The sequence below is a fragment of the Myotis brandtii genome, unplaced genomic scaffold (assembly GCF_000412655.1).
Source record: "Myotis brandtii unplaced genomic scaffold, ASM41265v1 scaffold27, whole genome shotgun sequence".
Lineage (NCBI taxonomy): Eukaryota > Metazoa > Chordata > Mammalia > Chiroptera > Vespertilionidae > Myotis > Myotis brandtii.
The window spans coordinates 281,515-298,037 of record NW_005360272.1 but is presented as its reverse complement, the minus strand read 5'-3'; the positions used below and the strand labels follow the sequence as shown (position 1 = coordinate 298,037).

General features: G+C 40.4%; 1 protein-coding gene across 4 annotated transcripts in view; it reads left to right on the top strand.

The window, feature by feature from the left end:
- RPN2 (ribophorin II) overlaps positions 1-16,523 on the top strand; it is a 63,275-nt gene that overhangs the window by 32,878 nt on the left and 13,874 nt on the right. For all 4 annotated transcript variants that reach the window (XM_014541409.1, XM_005868461.2, XM_014541410.1 and 1 more), the window contains exons 9-11: positions 2,835-2,940; positions 12,663-12,754; positions 14,370-14,484. In XM_014541409.1, the coding sequence (XP_014396895.1) occupies positions 2,835-2,940; positions 12,663-12,754; positions 14,370-14,484 (313 nt within the window). The remainder of the gene's footprint in view (positions 1-2,834; positions 2,941-12,662; positions 12,755-14,369; positions 14,485-16,523) is intronic.

Genomic DNA, 16,523 nt, shown 5'->3' with positions numbered 1-16,523 from the left:
GCACTGGGATCAGCGTGACAGGGGGCAGCACTCAACCCCCCTGATCAGCCCTGCTCTGTGCGTGACAAGGGGTGGCGCCGCAACCTCCCCATCGACCCTGCCTTGAGTGTGACAGGGGGCGGTGCCCCAACCCCCCAATCGGCCCTACCCTGAGCGTGACTGAGGGTGGCATTGCAACCTCCCGATCCGCCCTGCTCTGTGCATGACGGGGCGGCGCCCCAACTCCCCAATCGGCCCTGCTCTGAGCCTGACCAGGGGCTGCACTTAGGGATTGGGCCTGCCCTCTGCCACCCAGGAGCAGGCCTAAGCCAGCAGGTCGTTATCTCCCGAGGGGTCCCAGACTGCGAGAGGGCACAGGCCGGGCTGGGGGACCCCCCTCCCCCCGAGTGCACAAATTTTTGTGCACCGGGCCTCTAGTTTATATATAAAAAGATATATGTACAAATTAGCCAGGATGCCATAACAGTCACAACTGGCTCAGGAGGAGGCTGCGGACGCAGATGGGTGGGAGGGGACTGCGTGCATGGTGAGGCAAGCCACAGATGGCGCAGGCCCAGAGATAGGAGGCTGGGGGGTGGCCCTGGAGTGGAGATACACACGGGGCCAGCCCCAGTGGCCATGGCATGGATGGGGCTGGGGTGGGCCCAGAGCGGAGACACACACACACGGGGGACCTGCCCCAGCCCCAGTGGTTGCGGCGTGGCTGCCTGCCCCAGCAGCCGCTGTTCGCCAGCAGTCCCGCCTCTGCACGTGAGCTGCAGAGGAAACACCTTTTCTTACCGCTCATTGGCTAAGCTCCTTGTACGCCACTCACAGTGTTCTTGGTAACTTGGATAATAAAGAATCCAAGAAGGTGGTCTAGGGTTTTTCCACCTCACTCCTGGAGGAAAAAACGAAGGTCCGCTGCTGGAGAAGCTAAGAAATGTCATATCCTGCCCTAGCCAGTTTCGCTCAGTGGATAGAGCCTCGGCCTGCGAACCACAGGGTCCGGATTCGATTCTGATCAAAGGCATGTACCTAGATTGCAGGCTCGTCCTTGGCTGGGGCCCAGGTCAGTGCTCATGCAGGAGGCAACCAATCGCATTGTGCCTCTCACATTGATGTTTCTCTCTGTCTTTCCCTCTCTCTTCCACGCTCTTTAAAAATCAATGGAAAAATATCCTCAGGCGAGGATAAAAAGAAAGAAAGAAAGAAATGTCATATCACATGAAAGAGACATCTTGAAAATGCCTAAAGAAAGTTGTCATTTTTTCGTGGTGAAGGGACTGGAGCCCGTGTTGATGAAAACACCTTGGTGGCTGTGGCGGCTGGCAGTGGCAGCAGCAGCGTGGTGATGGGGGTAGCGCCTTCCCCTGATCAGCCCGGTTGCCTCCTGCAGAGGGAGGCCAGACTGCGGCTTAGGCCTGCTTCCCTGTAGAGAGTGGGCCTAAACCATCATTAGGACATCCCCTGAGGGCTCCCGGACTGTGAGAGGGGGCAAGCTGGGCTGAGGGACCCCCCAGTGCACAAATTTCTTGCACTGGACCTCTAGTATATATATATGAAAGCCTAATATGCAAATTGTCCTTTCACGAGTTCTACAGGGAGACTGGAAGTTCGCTTGCTCACTGTGATGTGCACTGACCACCAGGGGGCGGCATGGAATGAAGGAAGGCCTCCACCGGCAGCTGGGGAAGGGAGGTCCTGACCAGTGGCCGGCAGCCAGAAGGCCCCGATCGGCCCTGATCACCGGCCAGGCCTAGGGACCCTATCTGTACACGAATTTCATGCACCAGGCCTCTAGTTGTTATTTAGCCAGTTTTAAGTTTAATATTTTTTTTGATGTGTAATACGTGTTTATTGTAGGAAAAAATATGGTAAAACACAAAAAGAAAATATAAGTCACCCATAATTGTACAACTTATAGATAATTGCTATTAACATTTTGCTATCTTCTTCTGTAGGCTTTTTTCTATGCATATAAATATATTTAAAAATTGAATTAAGATTATGCTTTATCTAAAACAATGTGTCATGACCATTTCCCCAAAAGGATTAATATTCTTTTATAGCCTTATTTTTAATGGCTACATATTATTGTTATGTAAATTTTTAAAAATTAAAGGTCAATTTTATGTGAAACTTTGTTAAATGTTAAGTTAGTAAGTTAATGAGATCAGGAACTTTGAGTTTTAGGAAATGCAATTCTTAGTGATTAAAGATATGTAGGCAATATGTGAAATAAAAAAGCAAAGTCATTTTTAGGGATGATCAGTGGAATGGTAAAAGACATTGAGGATTTTGCTATGTAGTTAGAGTTAATCACTCTTTTCTTTTTCTCTTTCTTTTTTAACATAATGGGGATCATATTGTAGATTCACCTGTTTGGCATTTCATTGTGAAAGGCTATACCGCAGAGAGGTGGGATTTTTTTTTGGAAGAGTTGATTTTTTAATTGTTTTTAAAGTTTTTCCCACATTATAATCAAAAGGGAAGAAGTGGTGTAGTCCTGGGTGCTATTGCTCAATGGTTAGAATGTTGTCCCATGCATCAAGGGCACTTACCTGGGTTACAGGTTTGATCCCCAGTCCCTGTCGGGGCATATGCAAGAGGTGACGAATTGATGTGTCTCTCTCACATAGATATTTCTTTCCTTCTCTCTTCCTCTCTCCCTCCCTCCTTACTTCTTCTAAAAATCAGTGGAAAAAAATAGCCTCCGGTGAGGATTAACAATAACAACAAAATAATGGTGTAGCCCTGGACTGTCTCAAGGAGTGCCTCTCTTTGCAGCCCATTTGTTGTATTTATGACTTTCCCATGTGAGTGTTTGCTAATCCCGCTGTCATTCTTAACAGGGATGTTTTTGAACTAAACTTTGTGAATGTCAAGTTGTCCAGTGGTTATTACGACTTCTCTATCAAAGTTGAAGGTGACAATCGTTATATTGCAAATAGTTTAGAGGTAAGTGCTTGTCTTGTCTTCCCCGTTGCCATGTTGATATATCCAAAGAAATGACTGAATAGGCACACAGCATTGATTGTCTGGTATGTTGACTTCACTTTACGGTCATGTTAATGTGACTATATTAAAAGAGGGATAGGTTTGAAATATGCTATTTGACAGAATTAGCCAAGAACTTGATTATAGCAAGTTTTCTTTTATTTATAAATTAATTCATTTTCCATTTAACTTATTAAAAATTTACACAAAATTGGCAAGTAGAAAAAATAAAAATCACCCATAATTCCACTGAGGCATAAGTATTCTTAAAATGTTTTTGTGGTGGGCCTTGATAGATTTAGAACAGTACTTGATGCTAATTGGTCAATGAAAAATATCAAGTGATAGATAGCACTGTAGTGAGCTCTTTAGGTGAAGTACAACAGAAAATTGGTAATCTTTTTTTGTTGTTGTTAATCCTCACTCGAGGATATTTTTTTCCATTGATTTTTAGAGAGAGTGGAAGGGAGGGGAAGAGACAGAGAGAGAGAAACATCGAGGTGAGAGAGACACATAGATTGGGTGCCTCCTGCAAGTACGTGCCCTTGACTGGAATTGAACCTGAGACCCTTCAGTCCACAGTCCAATGTTCTAACCACTGAGCGAAGTGGCTAGGGCAAAATTGGTAATCTTTTATATTGAAACTAGAGGCCCGAAGCACAAAATTCGTGCAAGGAGCTCCGCCCTTGCAGCTGCAGTGGCTTGCCTTGGCCCTCGCAGACCTGGCTTTGTCAGGAAAGTCGACTGGTCTAATTAGCATATTATGCTTTTATTATTATAGATGTGCTTCAGATGTTTAGCTGACTCTAGTTGTGTTGAAGATCCAAGTGGTTTTAAGGATGGAAAGCTATGCTTAATTTATCTGGTGCTTTGTGGGTATGAGGTATTTCACATGAGTGGTTTTCTTAGCTAATTGAAGTGTACCCCTTCAGGCACTGTGGCTTTCATTTTAACCTTTTTGGATAGACATTTACAATGAATTATGCATTTTCCTACTTTCTTTTTTTTATTCATATTTTATTGATTTTTTACAGAGAGGAAGGGAGAGGGATAGAAAGTTAGAAACATTGATGAGAGAGAAACATCGATGAGAGAGAAACATCAATCAGCCGCCTCCTGCACACTCCCCACTGGGGATGTGCCCGCAACCAAGGTATATGCCCTTGACCGGAATCGAACCTGGGACCCTTGAGTCCGCAAGCCGACGCTCTATCCACTGAACCAAACCGGCCAGGGCGATTTTCTTACTTTCTTAAACTATGGGAAATGGGTTAGCCTTTTCTTACTCTGAATTAGGATCATGAGTATGAACCCTTTATTGAATGCCTGTGACATGAGAAGTACAGTTCTGTGTACTTCTTTGTATATTATGTTATTCTTAGGACAACCACTAGAGATGGATGGAGTCATCTTCATTTCATAGTTGAGGCTCAAAGGGGTAGAGTAACTTGTCCAAGGACATCCAACTTATACTTGGGTGGATCTCCTGTACAGTACCAGGTTAGTGAGTGTGCCCTGGTAAATAGAGAGCTAGTCTAGAGGCTGAGCTCTGTGCAGCTCCAGCAACTCTCCTTATGATATTGCTTTCTCCTTTTAGTTGTAATTTCTCAATGTTTCTGCCCCTGTTCTTTGCTGCTTCTACTCAACTACATTGTCATACACTCTGTTGGGTCAGGTGAACTTGGAGTAGTACTGTAACTTCCCTGAATAGTTAAATATATGCTGTTTGTGACAACTCTTTTCTTCACTATCAAATATCATTTTCTCACCTTTTTCTTTTTTTTAATGTATTTTTTAAAAGCTCTGGTTCTTTTTTAAAAAAAATATTTATTGATTTATGATAGAGGAAGGGAGAGGGAGAGAGAGAGAGAAATATCAATGATGAGAGAGAGTCATCGAGATCGGCTGCCTCCTACACGCCCCCCGACTGGGGATTGAGCCCGCACCCCCAACATGTGCCCTGACCAGGAATCAAACCATGACCTCCTGGTTCATGGATCAACACTCAACCACTGAGCCACAACAGCCGGACTCTACTCACCTTTAAATTAAAAATTTTAAAAATAATTTCAATCTTAAGTTGCAAAAATAGTATGAAGAATTCTCATATACTCTTTACCCAGCTTCCCCAAATATTAACATCTTATATAACGAAAATAATTATCAATACCAAGAAGTTTATACTGATATAATACTATTAACTAGTCCACAGGCTTTATTTAAAATTCTGCTAGTTATCCCACTAATGTTCCTTTCTGGTCCAGGATTCAATCTAGGATCACATAGTCCTTTAGTTGTCATATCCCTTTAGCCTTCTCCGATCTAAGATAGTTTGTCTTTTGTGACTTTGACACTTTTTAAGAATACTGGCTAGTTACTTTGCAGAATGTCCCTCACTTTGGGTTTGTCTGAAATTTCCTCATAATTAAATTTAGGTTATGCATTTTTTGCAAGAATACTCCAAAGGGATGCTCTGTCTTTGTCAGTGCATCTTGTTAAACACAAGTATATGATATTGACATGCTAATCTTTATCACTTGGTGAAGGCGGTGTCTACTAGGTTTCTCCACTGTAAAGTTGCTGTTTTTCTGCTTTGTAATTTAGTATCTGGTGGAATGATACCTTGAGACTCTGCAAATGTCCTTATGATCTTGCATGCGACAGTTAGTAATGTGGTACTTGCCAAAAGGTGATTTTCTCTTTCTTTCTCTTTCTTTCATTTCTTCTACATTTATTAATTAGAATTAATTAGAATTCTATGATAAAAAACAAACAAACAAAAAAACCAACTGTCTCACCCCACCCCAATTTAATTATTCAATTATTTATAACACTTTGGACTCATGAATATTTATTTCACTTTGTAGATTATGATTCACTACTATCATTTATTGTGTTGCTCATATCCCAGATTTGGTCTTTGGAGAGCTTCTCAGGTTGGCTCCTGTGATACTCACTTTTTTTTAAATGATAAGACAAGAGACAGCTGGAAAGTTTGACCTTTCAAAAGTGGGACATTACTTAACATAGGTAGATTACACACTTATATTTAAAGTTTGGCAGAAAGGAAGATATTTTTATGGAACTCTAGTCTCTGCCTTTTCTCAACCTCATGCCTGACCTTTTTGGGCATGAGGCATTTGATCCTAGTCCATTCACTAACACAAAATTTGGATAGGAACTATTGTAGTGTGTACCCTAACATTTAAAATCTAGATTCTTTCCATTTTCGTTTCCTTCCTTAAGGGGCCTTATTTGCAACTGAACACATTAAAAGGCAATTTTTTTCCTTTGTTGTCTGCAACCTCTTCTTCTTCTACCTTTACAATTGATAATAACATATTCATTTTAAGTGCCATACCTGTAATCACAGTCATTCTTAACCTCTTCCTTTCTTTCCACACTCAACCACTTCTGGTCAGTCACCAAGTCTGTTGATTCCACCTTTGAGTGGCCTTTGCATGAGCCCTTTGTTCTTTAGTCGCAGTGATCCTAGTTGGGTAGAGCCCTATACTTTCTATCTAGACCAGTGATGGCGAACCTATGACACGTGTGTCATTTTTTTGGTTGATTTTTCTTTGTTAAATGGCATTTAAATATATAAAATAAATATAAAAAATATAAATCTTTGTTTTACTATGGTTGCAAATATCAAAAAATTTCTCTATGTGACACGGCACCAGAGTTAAGTTAGGGTTTTTCAAAATGCTGAAACGCCGAGCTCAAAAGGTTCGCCATCACTGATCTAGACTGGTAAGGTAGTTTCTGACTAGTTTCATCGTCATTGATCTCTGTCCTTTTATTTAATTTTCCATAAGTGCCACTAGAATGGCAAAAACACATTATTCCTCTGCATAAACATTTCATTGGTTCCTATTGTCTGTGAGTGAGGTCTAGACCCTTCAGTATCACTTAGAAGGTCCTCGACAAGGCACATGCACATACTTCAGTGTGGGTGCATCCCCATCGCCTCAGCTCTAGCTGCTTTTGACTGCATACTGATCCCCAAGTATGCTCATGCCTTTGGACTTCTCCTGTTTCTTCCACCCAGTGCTCTTCCCTTTCCTTGCTCATATGCTGATCTATGCATCCTGGTTCAGTGCGAATGGTGCCCCTTCATCGTGCTTCCCTAGAACTTAATTTTATTTTTCAGTATGCACTATTTTAAATACACAGAAAGAAACGGGATAATACAATTAATCTTCATGTACTACAGGCCATGCATCTTTTTCAGACCCTAACATTTTGCTGTATTTGCTCCATTTTGGGGGGAAGAAATAAAACCCCTATGGATTAAATTCAAGCTCTCTGTATTTCTCAAACACTTTTCCCCCAGATTTTGGGTTTATTGTTCCAATGCCAGTTTTTACATGTAGAGTATGTACAGTGGGGCCTTGACTTACAAGTTTAATTCGTTCCAAGACCGAGCTCATTAAGGCGCTCTCGTTAACTCAAATTACTCTATCAACTCAATGCAAAAAATCGGCCGAGAGACAGCTGGTATCTCAAAAAACTCGTTAGTCAGTACACTCGTAAGTCAAGGCCCTACTGTATTTTTAAACAATATGTTGCATTGATTTGCATCTTCTCGAAATTTATATATTGCATTACACTATATGTTCCATTTGCAATTTGCTTGTTTTCACTCAATATTAATTTTATGACAGTTAGCCATATTTATACATGTAGAACTAGAGCTATATGCATAAATATGGATAATTATAAAAGTAATCATTTTGTGAATAAATCAGATTTTATTAATTCATTTTCCTATTGTTGGACATTTAGATTTCCACTATTACACACAATGTTGCTGTGAACATCTTAGTGCATGTTTCCTTATGCATATCTTGTTTATCTAGAGCATCGATTTTCAACCTTCTTCATCTCATGGTACACATGAACTATTACATGCTGCAGCATTTCTTTTTATATTCTGGTACAAGTCTCTTAGGAGGTATATGATTTGCAAATACTTTCTCACAGTCTGTAGGCCCTCTTTTCCCTTGTTTCCTTTGAAGCACGAAGAACTTTAATTTTGATGAAGTCCAATTTCTTTATTTTTCTTTCACTGCTTGTGCTTTAAGTGTTATACCTAAGAAACATTGCTTAATGCAAGGTCATGAAGATTTACTCCTGTTTTCATATAAGAATTTTGTAGTTTTAGCTCTCACATTTAGGTTTCTGATCCATTTTGAGTTAATTTCTATGTATGGTCTGAGGTATGGGTCTAACTTTCTTCTTTTGCATGTGGATAGCCAGTTGTCCCCAGTACAGTTGTTGAAAGGACTTTTCTTTTCTTGTTGAATTGCCTTGGCATCCTTGTCAAAAGTCAGTTGACCATAAATTTAAGAGTTAATTTATAGACTTGCACTTCTGTTTCATTAGCCTGTATTTTTATCCTTATACCACCAATACTGTGTTGTCTTGATTACTGTAACAGCTTGGCGTTTTGTACAAAATTCAAATTTGGTGTTTGTCCAAGTGTTTCTGTGGTTGTTGGGAAAATTATCGAAGTACAAAATAGCAGAAATAGAACAGTTAATAGCTGTTATTCGTGCAATGAAATAAGCCCTCACTGAGGCCATTGCTGTCCTTTTACTTCACAGTGATGGGGTAAACATTTCAAAATCTCCTCTCCCCCTTTTCATTACATTAGAATTTTATATGTGCATGTTTGTGTGTGTGCATGCTCTGACTTCTGTCGCATAGGCGGCTTTACTTTGTAATTTCAGTAATAGTCACACTTATAGCCTTAGAGTGGGTCAGCAGGTCCTGTTTACTCTCCTGAGGGATGCTTGACATTGGTCAGAGTGCATTAACAGTGGTTTGGTATGAAAGGCCTGTAATAGCACTCACTGCATTGCACTTGCTGTCAGAGGAAGCATCGGTTTTAGAACTGTCTTTAGCATTAATTGCCCCTAATGCACCATCAATTTTGACAATAATGAGCTAAACAGAGGGGTTATTACTCAGCATAAAGACCACATTTCCTGGAGTTAAAACATTTTTTGAGGTGTATGTGGCATGCAGCACAGCCAAAGAAAGGACTTAGCATGATTCACTGTAAAACAGGTTTAGCTGCATTTAAAGTGGCTAAACAAGTCCCCTCCCTCTTATAAGAACTAATCTTGCTGTGCTTGGTTAAAGGAAGAAGCTAACCAACAAGTATCCTACTTTGAACCCTTTGTAACAGGGCTTTGAAAAAAGTTACGATAGTTTTTATTTCTCAGTTTGCTTTAAAAGAGTATCATAAAAATGCTTTTCTTTTCAATGTTTTCAGAGACCCATTTGTAGTAAGATTTTAGGAATAGAAGGACTTCTCAAAAACTTCCCTATTTAAGAACTGCCCTACAGTATTTCTGTATAATAAAGCTGCAACTTAGGGTGCCTTTTAAAATTAGGGCTGAGAGCAAACCCCAATTGGCTTGAGTTCACTGTAGTTTGCCCTTTTGTCATTCGTGTGTCTGTATTGTCTGGGAATACTTATGATATTCTTAGAACAAACACAATTGAATCTTGATTAGTAGGCTTTAGTGATCATCTTATTGTTGTAAGTTTATAGTCGGGAGTCTAAGCAAAAACCTGATGGCTTCCTTATCACTATAATTAGCATATATATTGAAGAGCCTTACACTAGTCTTTAAACATCAGTTTGTGTATATACATCTGCTGAAAGAAGAGTAATTATTTTTAAAATCATATATATTGGGTGGTACTTTTGGGGTGGTGGTGGTACTTTTTAATACAAAACATTTATAAAGAAGAAGGTAACTCTAACCGGTTTGGCTCAGTGGATAGAGTGTTGGCCCATGGACAAAGGGTCCCGGATTCGATTCCAGTCAAGGGCATGTACCTTGGTTGCAGGCTCGATCCTCAGCAGGGGGGGTGCAGGAGGCCGCTGATCGATGTTTCTCTCTCATTGAATATTTCTAACTCTCTATCCCTCTCCCTTCCTCTCTGTAAAATCAATGAAAATATATTTTTTAAAAATGAAGGTATATGGCATGCAATCTTATTACTCAAATAATCCCTATTTTTAATAAAAATAGTAAAATATGCATGTAGTTAAAAAAATTCAAGGTACCAAAAGATATGTAATGAAATATAAGAGCCTTCTCTCAAACCCTCAATCCAGTCCTTCTCCTTATTGAGAATCCATTATTAGCAGTTAACTGTTCACTTTAAGAAAAAGAAGGATGCATGTATCAATGAATGTCTGCATAGCCTTTCTTATTTTCACAAAAGGGATCATTCTATAAGCAGCTGTATTCTTTGCTTTTGTCACGAAGTAGAGGCTTCCAGCGTTTTCCTTGGGGGTCTATTCAACTTAATGGCCTCCTCTCTCCTCCCCCAACCCCCCCAATAATTCACCCAGTTGCTTAGACTTGATCACAGGCAGTGATGTTAAGTATAATTCTTCCAATAGATGGCTGTGTATTCAAAAGTAGGAGTCTGTGAACATCTACCTTGTTCTTTTGAATTGCTCCATAGTAATTCATAGTATACATGTGCCATTATTTACTTAACTTGTCTCCTGTTTATGGGCGTTTAGGTGGGACGATGATTTCAAGATCACATTTACAAATTAAATGAGTGAGTTCTTAAGAGAATGAGTCACTGGAGTGAAGAGGGACTTATTTAATGTTGGTGAAGTTTGCAGAGTAGTTACTATGAAGACAGATGTTTTTTTTTAATAGTATGGGGTATTGCTAAACAACTCCTTCCTTACATTTTCTACTTCCCAGCCAGGGATACCCTAAGGCCAACTTGAGTCACGGTCCTTCTGTGCTTTTGTAGCACTTTGTATATTCTTCCATTAAAGCAGCCTGGTCTCTTATAATTTAGCTTTGCATATATGCGTCCCTTGAGGACAGGAAGTACATTTTGCCATCTCTGTATATCCCCTGTACCTAGGTGCTCCAGATGAACCTTCCACTTCAGTTTTTCTTCAAATGGAAGTAGTGTCAGTGTGTCTCTGGGTTGAGCTTTATATAGAAAGAGAGCCTACTGTTTCTGTGTTCGGTATGAGTTGTGAAGCTGTTTGCTCAGCAGAGAGCCCAAAGAGTCAGTAGAGGCTCCCAGCTCTCTCCTTGGGGGTTTATTCAACTTAAAGGCTGACTGTTTTCCCACATTGCCTAATCCACCCAGTTGCTTAGATTCAGTGACAAGCAGTGATACTAAATATAATTCTGTCAATAGGTGGCTATGTATTCAAAAAATAGATAACAGCCTTACGGCTTCTGATAATAAATCTTTTACATTCAAGTTTCTTTTCTTTTTTTTTTTAAAGCAAAACAGAACACCCCTATTCAATCTGATAATGCAGGCTGTTGTCACAAAATAGTTATTATGATGGCAGGAGAGAAGGCTGTTAAAAGGAATTACTTGATAGTTATCTTTATTCTTTTATAATTTTTCTTATTTGTCCTTGATTTGAGACTGTCACACCTTGATAGTACATTTTAGAAAAATGCTGAAGCTATCCTTCATTTATTTCTCCAGTCCTCTATCTCTATTCCTTGATCTTGACTTAGACTATAAACCAGTGGATTTTGGCAAAGATTTCCTTAAGTATTGCATTCAGGCTTATCAGATATTTGGAAATCTCACAGATGTTTACGCATAAGTGCCTTTGGTGTGTTTGCATAATTTGCACATTCGAATTTAGATTTTAAATTAAAAAATTCTCCATGAATAGACAGCATATTTTCTGTCTTTTTTGGAATTTTATATTTTAATTTTTAAAAATTTGTGTACTGGCATCAGTGAGCTCTTTGTGAAGATGTTTATAAGGAATGTATAGAATTCAAACATGGTAAGAGTCAAAATGGACTGGTTTGTGCTTATAATAAACTCTAAAATTTCAGTGGTTTAAAACAGCGGTTGCCAACCGGTGGTCTGTGGACCACTGATGGTGTAGTCTGTGAGGTCCAAAAGGTTGGCAACCGCTGGCTTAAAACAAGAGGTTCTTTTTGGCCCATGCTAGGTATATAATCTGTCAACTGGAGGCTCTGCTTCATGTTTTCCTCACTCTAGGACCCAGGCTGAAAGAGCAAACCTTTCTCTGTGCATTGCCCATGTCAGAGGGAAAAAGAATCACACACTGACTCTTAAAGTTTTCACTTGGAAGTGACACACGTCACTTTTGCTCACATTTCATTGGCCAAAGCAAGTCACATGGCTACGCTTGACTCCAGAGGGGCAGGGAAGTACAATTCCACCATATGCTCAGGAGAACCAGAAGTACTTGGTGAACAGTACAGATGGCTGCCATGGCTTCTTAGGTCTTCATGGGTAGACTTAGTCTGCTTGGGACAGAGTAAGTGTTGCTGGGAAGCTGGATAGCAAGGTGCCTAACATGGACTCAATTTCCCCATCTGAAATAGCACTGCCTTACAGAGTTGTGAGGATTAAATGAGATAATCTTTGTAAAATCAGTGTCTTTCACATAGTAAACACTCAATAAACGTTAGCTGTCATTAGAATTGAGTACCTGTTGATTTTGATTTAAGTTATTTGAAGGGTACTGCTTAAGGATTCCCCCCCTTATTTATTTTAAAGGACATAAGAAAAGACCTGGAATTGAAATGTGACCTCCTGGTTCTTAGTTTGGATATGTGTGTTAATTCCTGGCACATCTACCAGGTGACTTGTTGATTTTCTTCTGTGTTTCACTCTAGCTCAGGGTCAAGATTTCCACTGAAGTTGGCATCACAAATGTTGATCTCTCCACTGTGGATAAGGATCAGAGCATTGCACCCAAAACCACACGGTAGGTGGGATGCCTCCTGGGCACAGGGGAGCTCAGGCTTGAGTTGAGCCCCTGTAGATGTCATTTCTGTCATCAGTGATGCAGCTTGCACTCCAAATTGAAGAGGCTATAGTTCTGCTGGCACACCACCAGGGGTGCTGCTTGGCATCCAAGCAGTTTGGGGAGATATCTGTACCATCTGTCAGTGTCTGAGCAAACCGGTCCATGAAATAAGGAGTAAGTCTGAGTCAGTCAGCTATGTCACCAAGCACATTATTTAGTTAAGATGATGATTTTAAAAAGAAAAACTTTCTCAGTGAAGGAAGTAGTATATTAATTTATATTCTGGTGTAATCTCTTTGTCTTCACAGTCCTGAAGTTGCTTTGAGTTGCCTTATGGCAACTCTCTTTGGCCCACAGTGTGTCTGGAAAATGTTGGAAGCCTCATAGGTTCTTAGAACTGAGATGGCACATACCTAACAGTAGGGATATGATTCCCTTTCTCAAGTTCATGAAAGACATCATTGATCAGTCACAGCATTTGTTCCTGTTGAATTTAGAATCTTTTTTAACACAACCTTCTAAGTAACCATTAGTAATTGATCAGGGTTCAGTCAGAACACTGTATGAAGCCCATTTGTCAGGCTTTTCCTAGATCCTAACTTTGAGGGGTCATCTATACCTTTGGGTATAGTCAGACCCCCATCTTAACTTGGGTGGATATAGATGCCAAAGAAAGTAGGTGAATCCTCAAGACCATTTTGAAGATGGGATATTAGCTAGAACCTAGAAGAAAAACCTTTAAGTCCTGTGAAAGGGCTGGCCCTTCTTCCTCTGGTTTGGATAGTTTCATAGTGACACTGGAGATGAAAGCACTTTTGAAAATCCACTGAAATAATATCTGTGAGAGTGTTTTGCAAAGTTTAATGTTCTATATAAATGAAGAGTTTTATTACTCATAGGTAAATATAAAGCCTAAGTATAAAATATAGCCAGGTGTGAGCTCTATAACCATTTTGCTTATTCTACCCTCTGGCCATTTTAACCTAAAATACCAGGAAATAGCTTTGACAACAACAGTTTTCTCATAAAACTGCCCTTTCAGAAAATGACTTTTAAAAATCCAATTTCAGGCAGAAAAAGAAATTGAAAAAGTATCTAGGAAAATATACTGCATTAAAAAAAAGAAAAACTTAGAAGTGCCCTTTTTTTCCTTTGCATTTCCTACCCCATTTTCCAACCTTGCTCACATATGCTGTTAACATTGATCTGATTATTATTTCTCCTTGTGGTTTTGCCATCCCAGCGCTCTATTCCATCTGTGTACCTGCAGGGGGACACATGAGCCCTACTGGTTCCTGACTTGGTTGACGTCTTAGGTCCTTGAAGTGAAAGAAAGCCTGGACACATAACATAGCATTTCTCCAGACCCTGATAAAAATTTATTCTGTGCTTTTCTCTGTCCTGGTTTTATCAATTCAATTAACCCTAAGGTCACAGACAGTTCTCCATGTCTGTCTGTCCACAACAATGAGAGAGGGAAGTTGAAAAATGAAGTGAAGTTTGCATTCTTTACTCTGTTCTTAGATATGTGCAGATCCTCTCTATAAATTTACTGTATAAATATCTCTTTCAGGGTGACCTATCCAGCCAAGGCCAAGGGCACGTTCATCGCAGACAGCCACCAGAACTTTGCTCTGTTCTTCCAGCTGGTAGATGTGAATACTGGTGCTGAGCTCACCCCTCACCAGGTCAGGAAAAAGCCCAGGCATTCTCTTGCCTGAAACATTACAGTCAACTATATAACTGGCTAGAGAAGATTCCAAATTCCTGCTTTCAGATCTTCACTCTGTACCCTGAAGGTCCATCCGGTTCTCCCACATGACACTCTGCCCCTTCTCATATTGGTTGTAATCCTGAACCTGGCATACACTCTTTTTTAAAAAATATTAGCTGGTATTGAGAAGATATATTTAAGACAGATTAGCACTTAATTGAGGCTTTTTTCTTTCTGACAAAAACCCCCGCCAAAAACTATGCCTTAAAATAATTTAAAAAAAAGGAAAACCTAGGCAATGGGCTCAAGCATGTTTTTGTTCTGGCCAAAGCAGGTTTCTATTCGTGGGAATCTGAAGAACAGTTCTTTTTAACTTGTCCCTACTTCATATTATGAAAGCGATAGGTTTCAGTTTTATAAAGTAATAATATTCTTTGAAAGATTTTCAAACCAAGTCCTTTCCCTAGAGAATCAGATATGGCCTCCTGTCCTCTCAGGCACCTCTGTCATCCCCCGTGGTTGGCAGTAATTGCTCTCAGCCCCGTCTCATCCACGGTTGTATTATAAAGGGAAATTCGGATAAATACTCTGAATACTAAAAGACAGGAAAGAGTATGAGACTTAATGGGCTTGATTTAGGTGCTTTGTAAGCAATGCTTTGGCAAGAGCCACTAGACTTGTGTCCATGCTCGAGGGGCAACTTCAGAGCTGACCTCTGGGTGAATTTACTTGGAAACCTTTTGCTTTCTGTTTCCTATAGCTGCAGTGGCTTCGCTTGTGCCCAGCCCCCAACGTGACTGTTTGCAGGAACATCATCCCAGCACTTCTTTGTTCCTCTCTCCCTTCCACCCTCAAGCTCCAGAGAGCTTGGTTTGTGTACTTGATCAGGACCATGGCCAACCAACTGTTAAGTACTTAGCCTCTTAGCATTTTGCAGCTCTTCTCAGAATGATATTTACCAACCAAACAGCACAAGGAAAGAAAGAATACGAAGAAAGGAAATTATAAGACTAATAAATTGGTGAAATTTGGGTTAAGGTATGAAAGTTAGTGAGGAAATTTAACTTTAACTGAATACTTGTCTCATCTAAGATTCTGGTTTGAAAACCATGGCTAAGAGACCTCCCAGGTATAATAGCATTTTGCAGACAAACCTGGCTGCCGCCTGCACTTGGCTCTGACAGGAGGAAGATCAGGCATCTGAGCTCCTGAAATCCCATTCTTGGCCAAGACTGTAGCCAGGATGCTTCACATCTCTGGTCCCTTTTCCTAAATACTTTTGAGGGTTCGTTGCCCAGGTATAGAGTAACAAATGAGATTTGTATTTTTTCTGTGGATTCAGCACTAGCTGTGTAACTCATTTAATCCGCATGCCTTATGATCTGTAAAATGGAACCAATCTACTTGCCTTGTTGAATTCTTTATTTTGAAGAAAAGCTATGAGGGGATATTAAGTTTTGCTGCAGTTATAATGTGGAGAAACCTTAGTTTCTTACGGCATGGGGGGATAAAGTGATTAGACTGGCACCATCATATTGATAAATATCGGCTGCTGTTTGTTGTTGACCAGCTAGAGCAGGGGTGGGCAAACTTGTTGACTCGAGGGCCACAATGGGTTCTTAAACTGGACCGGAGGGCCGGAACAAAAGCATGGATGGAGTATTTGTGTGAACTAATATAAATTCAAAGTAAACATCCTAGCTAATAAAAGAGAAACATGGTAATTAGCCGTACGGCCGCTACCCTTCCCATTGGCTAATTAGGGAGATATGCAAATTAACTGCCAGCCAAGATGGCGGCCGGCAGCCATGCACTGAAGCGAACAGGGAGGCCTGCTTGCTCCAGTGACTGCGGACTCCAACGTTCCCCGCCTGACTTGCCGGCCTCTCAGCTGCAACTCTAAGCAACTATGTTGCAAATATAGAAGCTAAACAAAACCCCAGAAACCTGTGTTAGTCAGCCGGGCTTCAGCCAGCCGGACCGCAACATTGTATCAAATACAGATGGTAAACA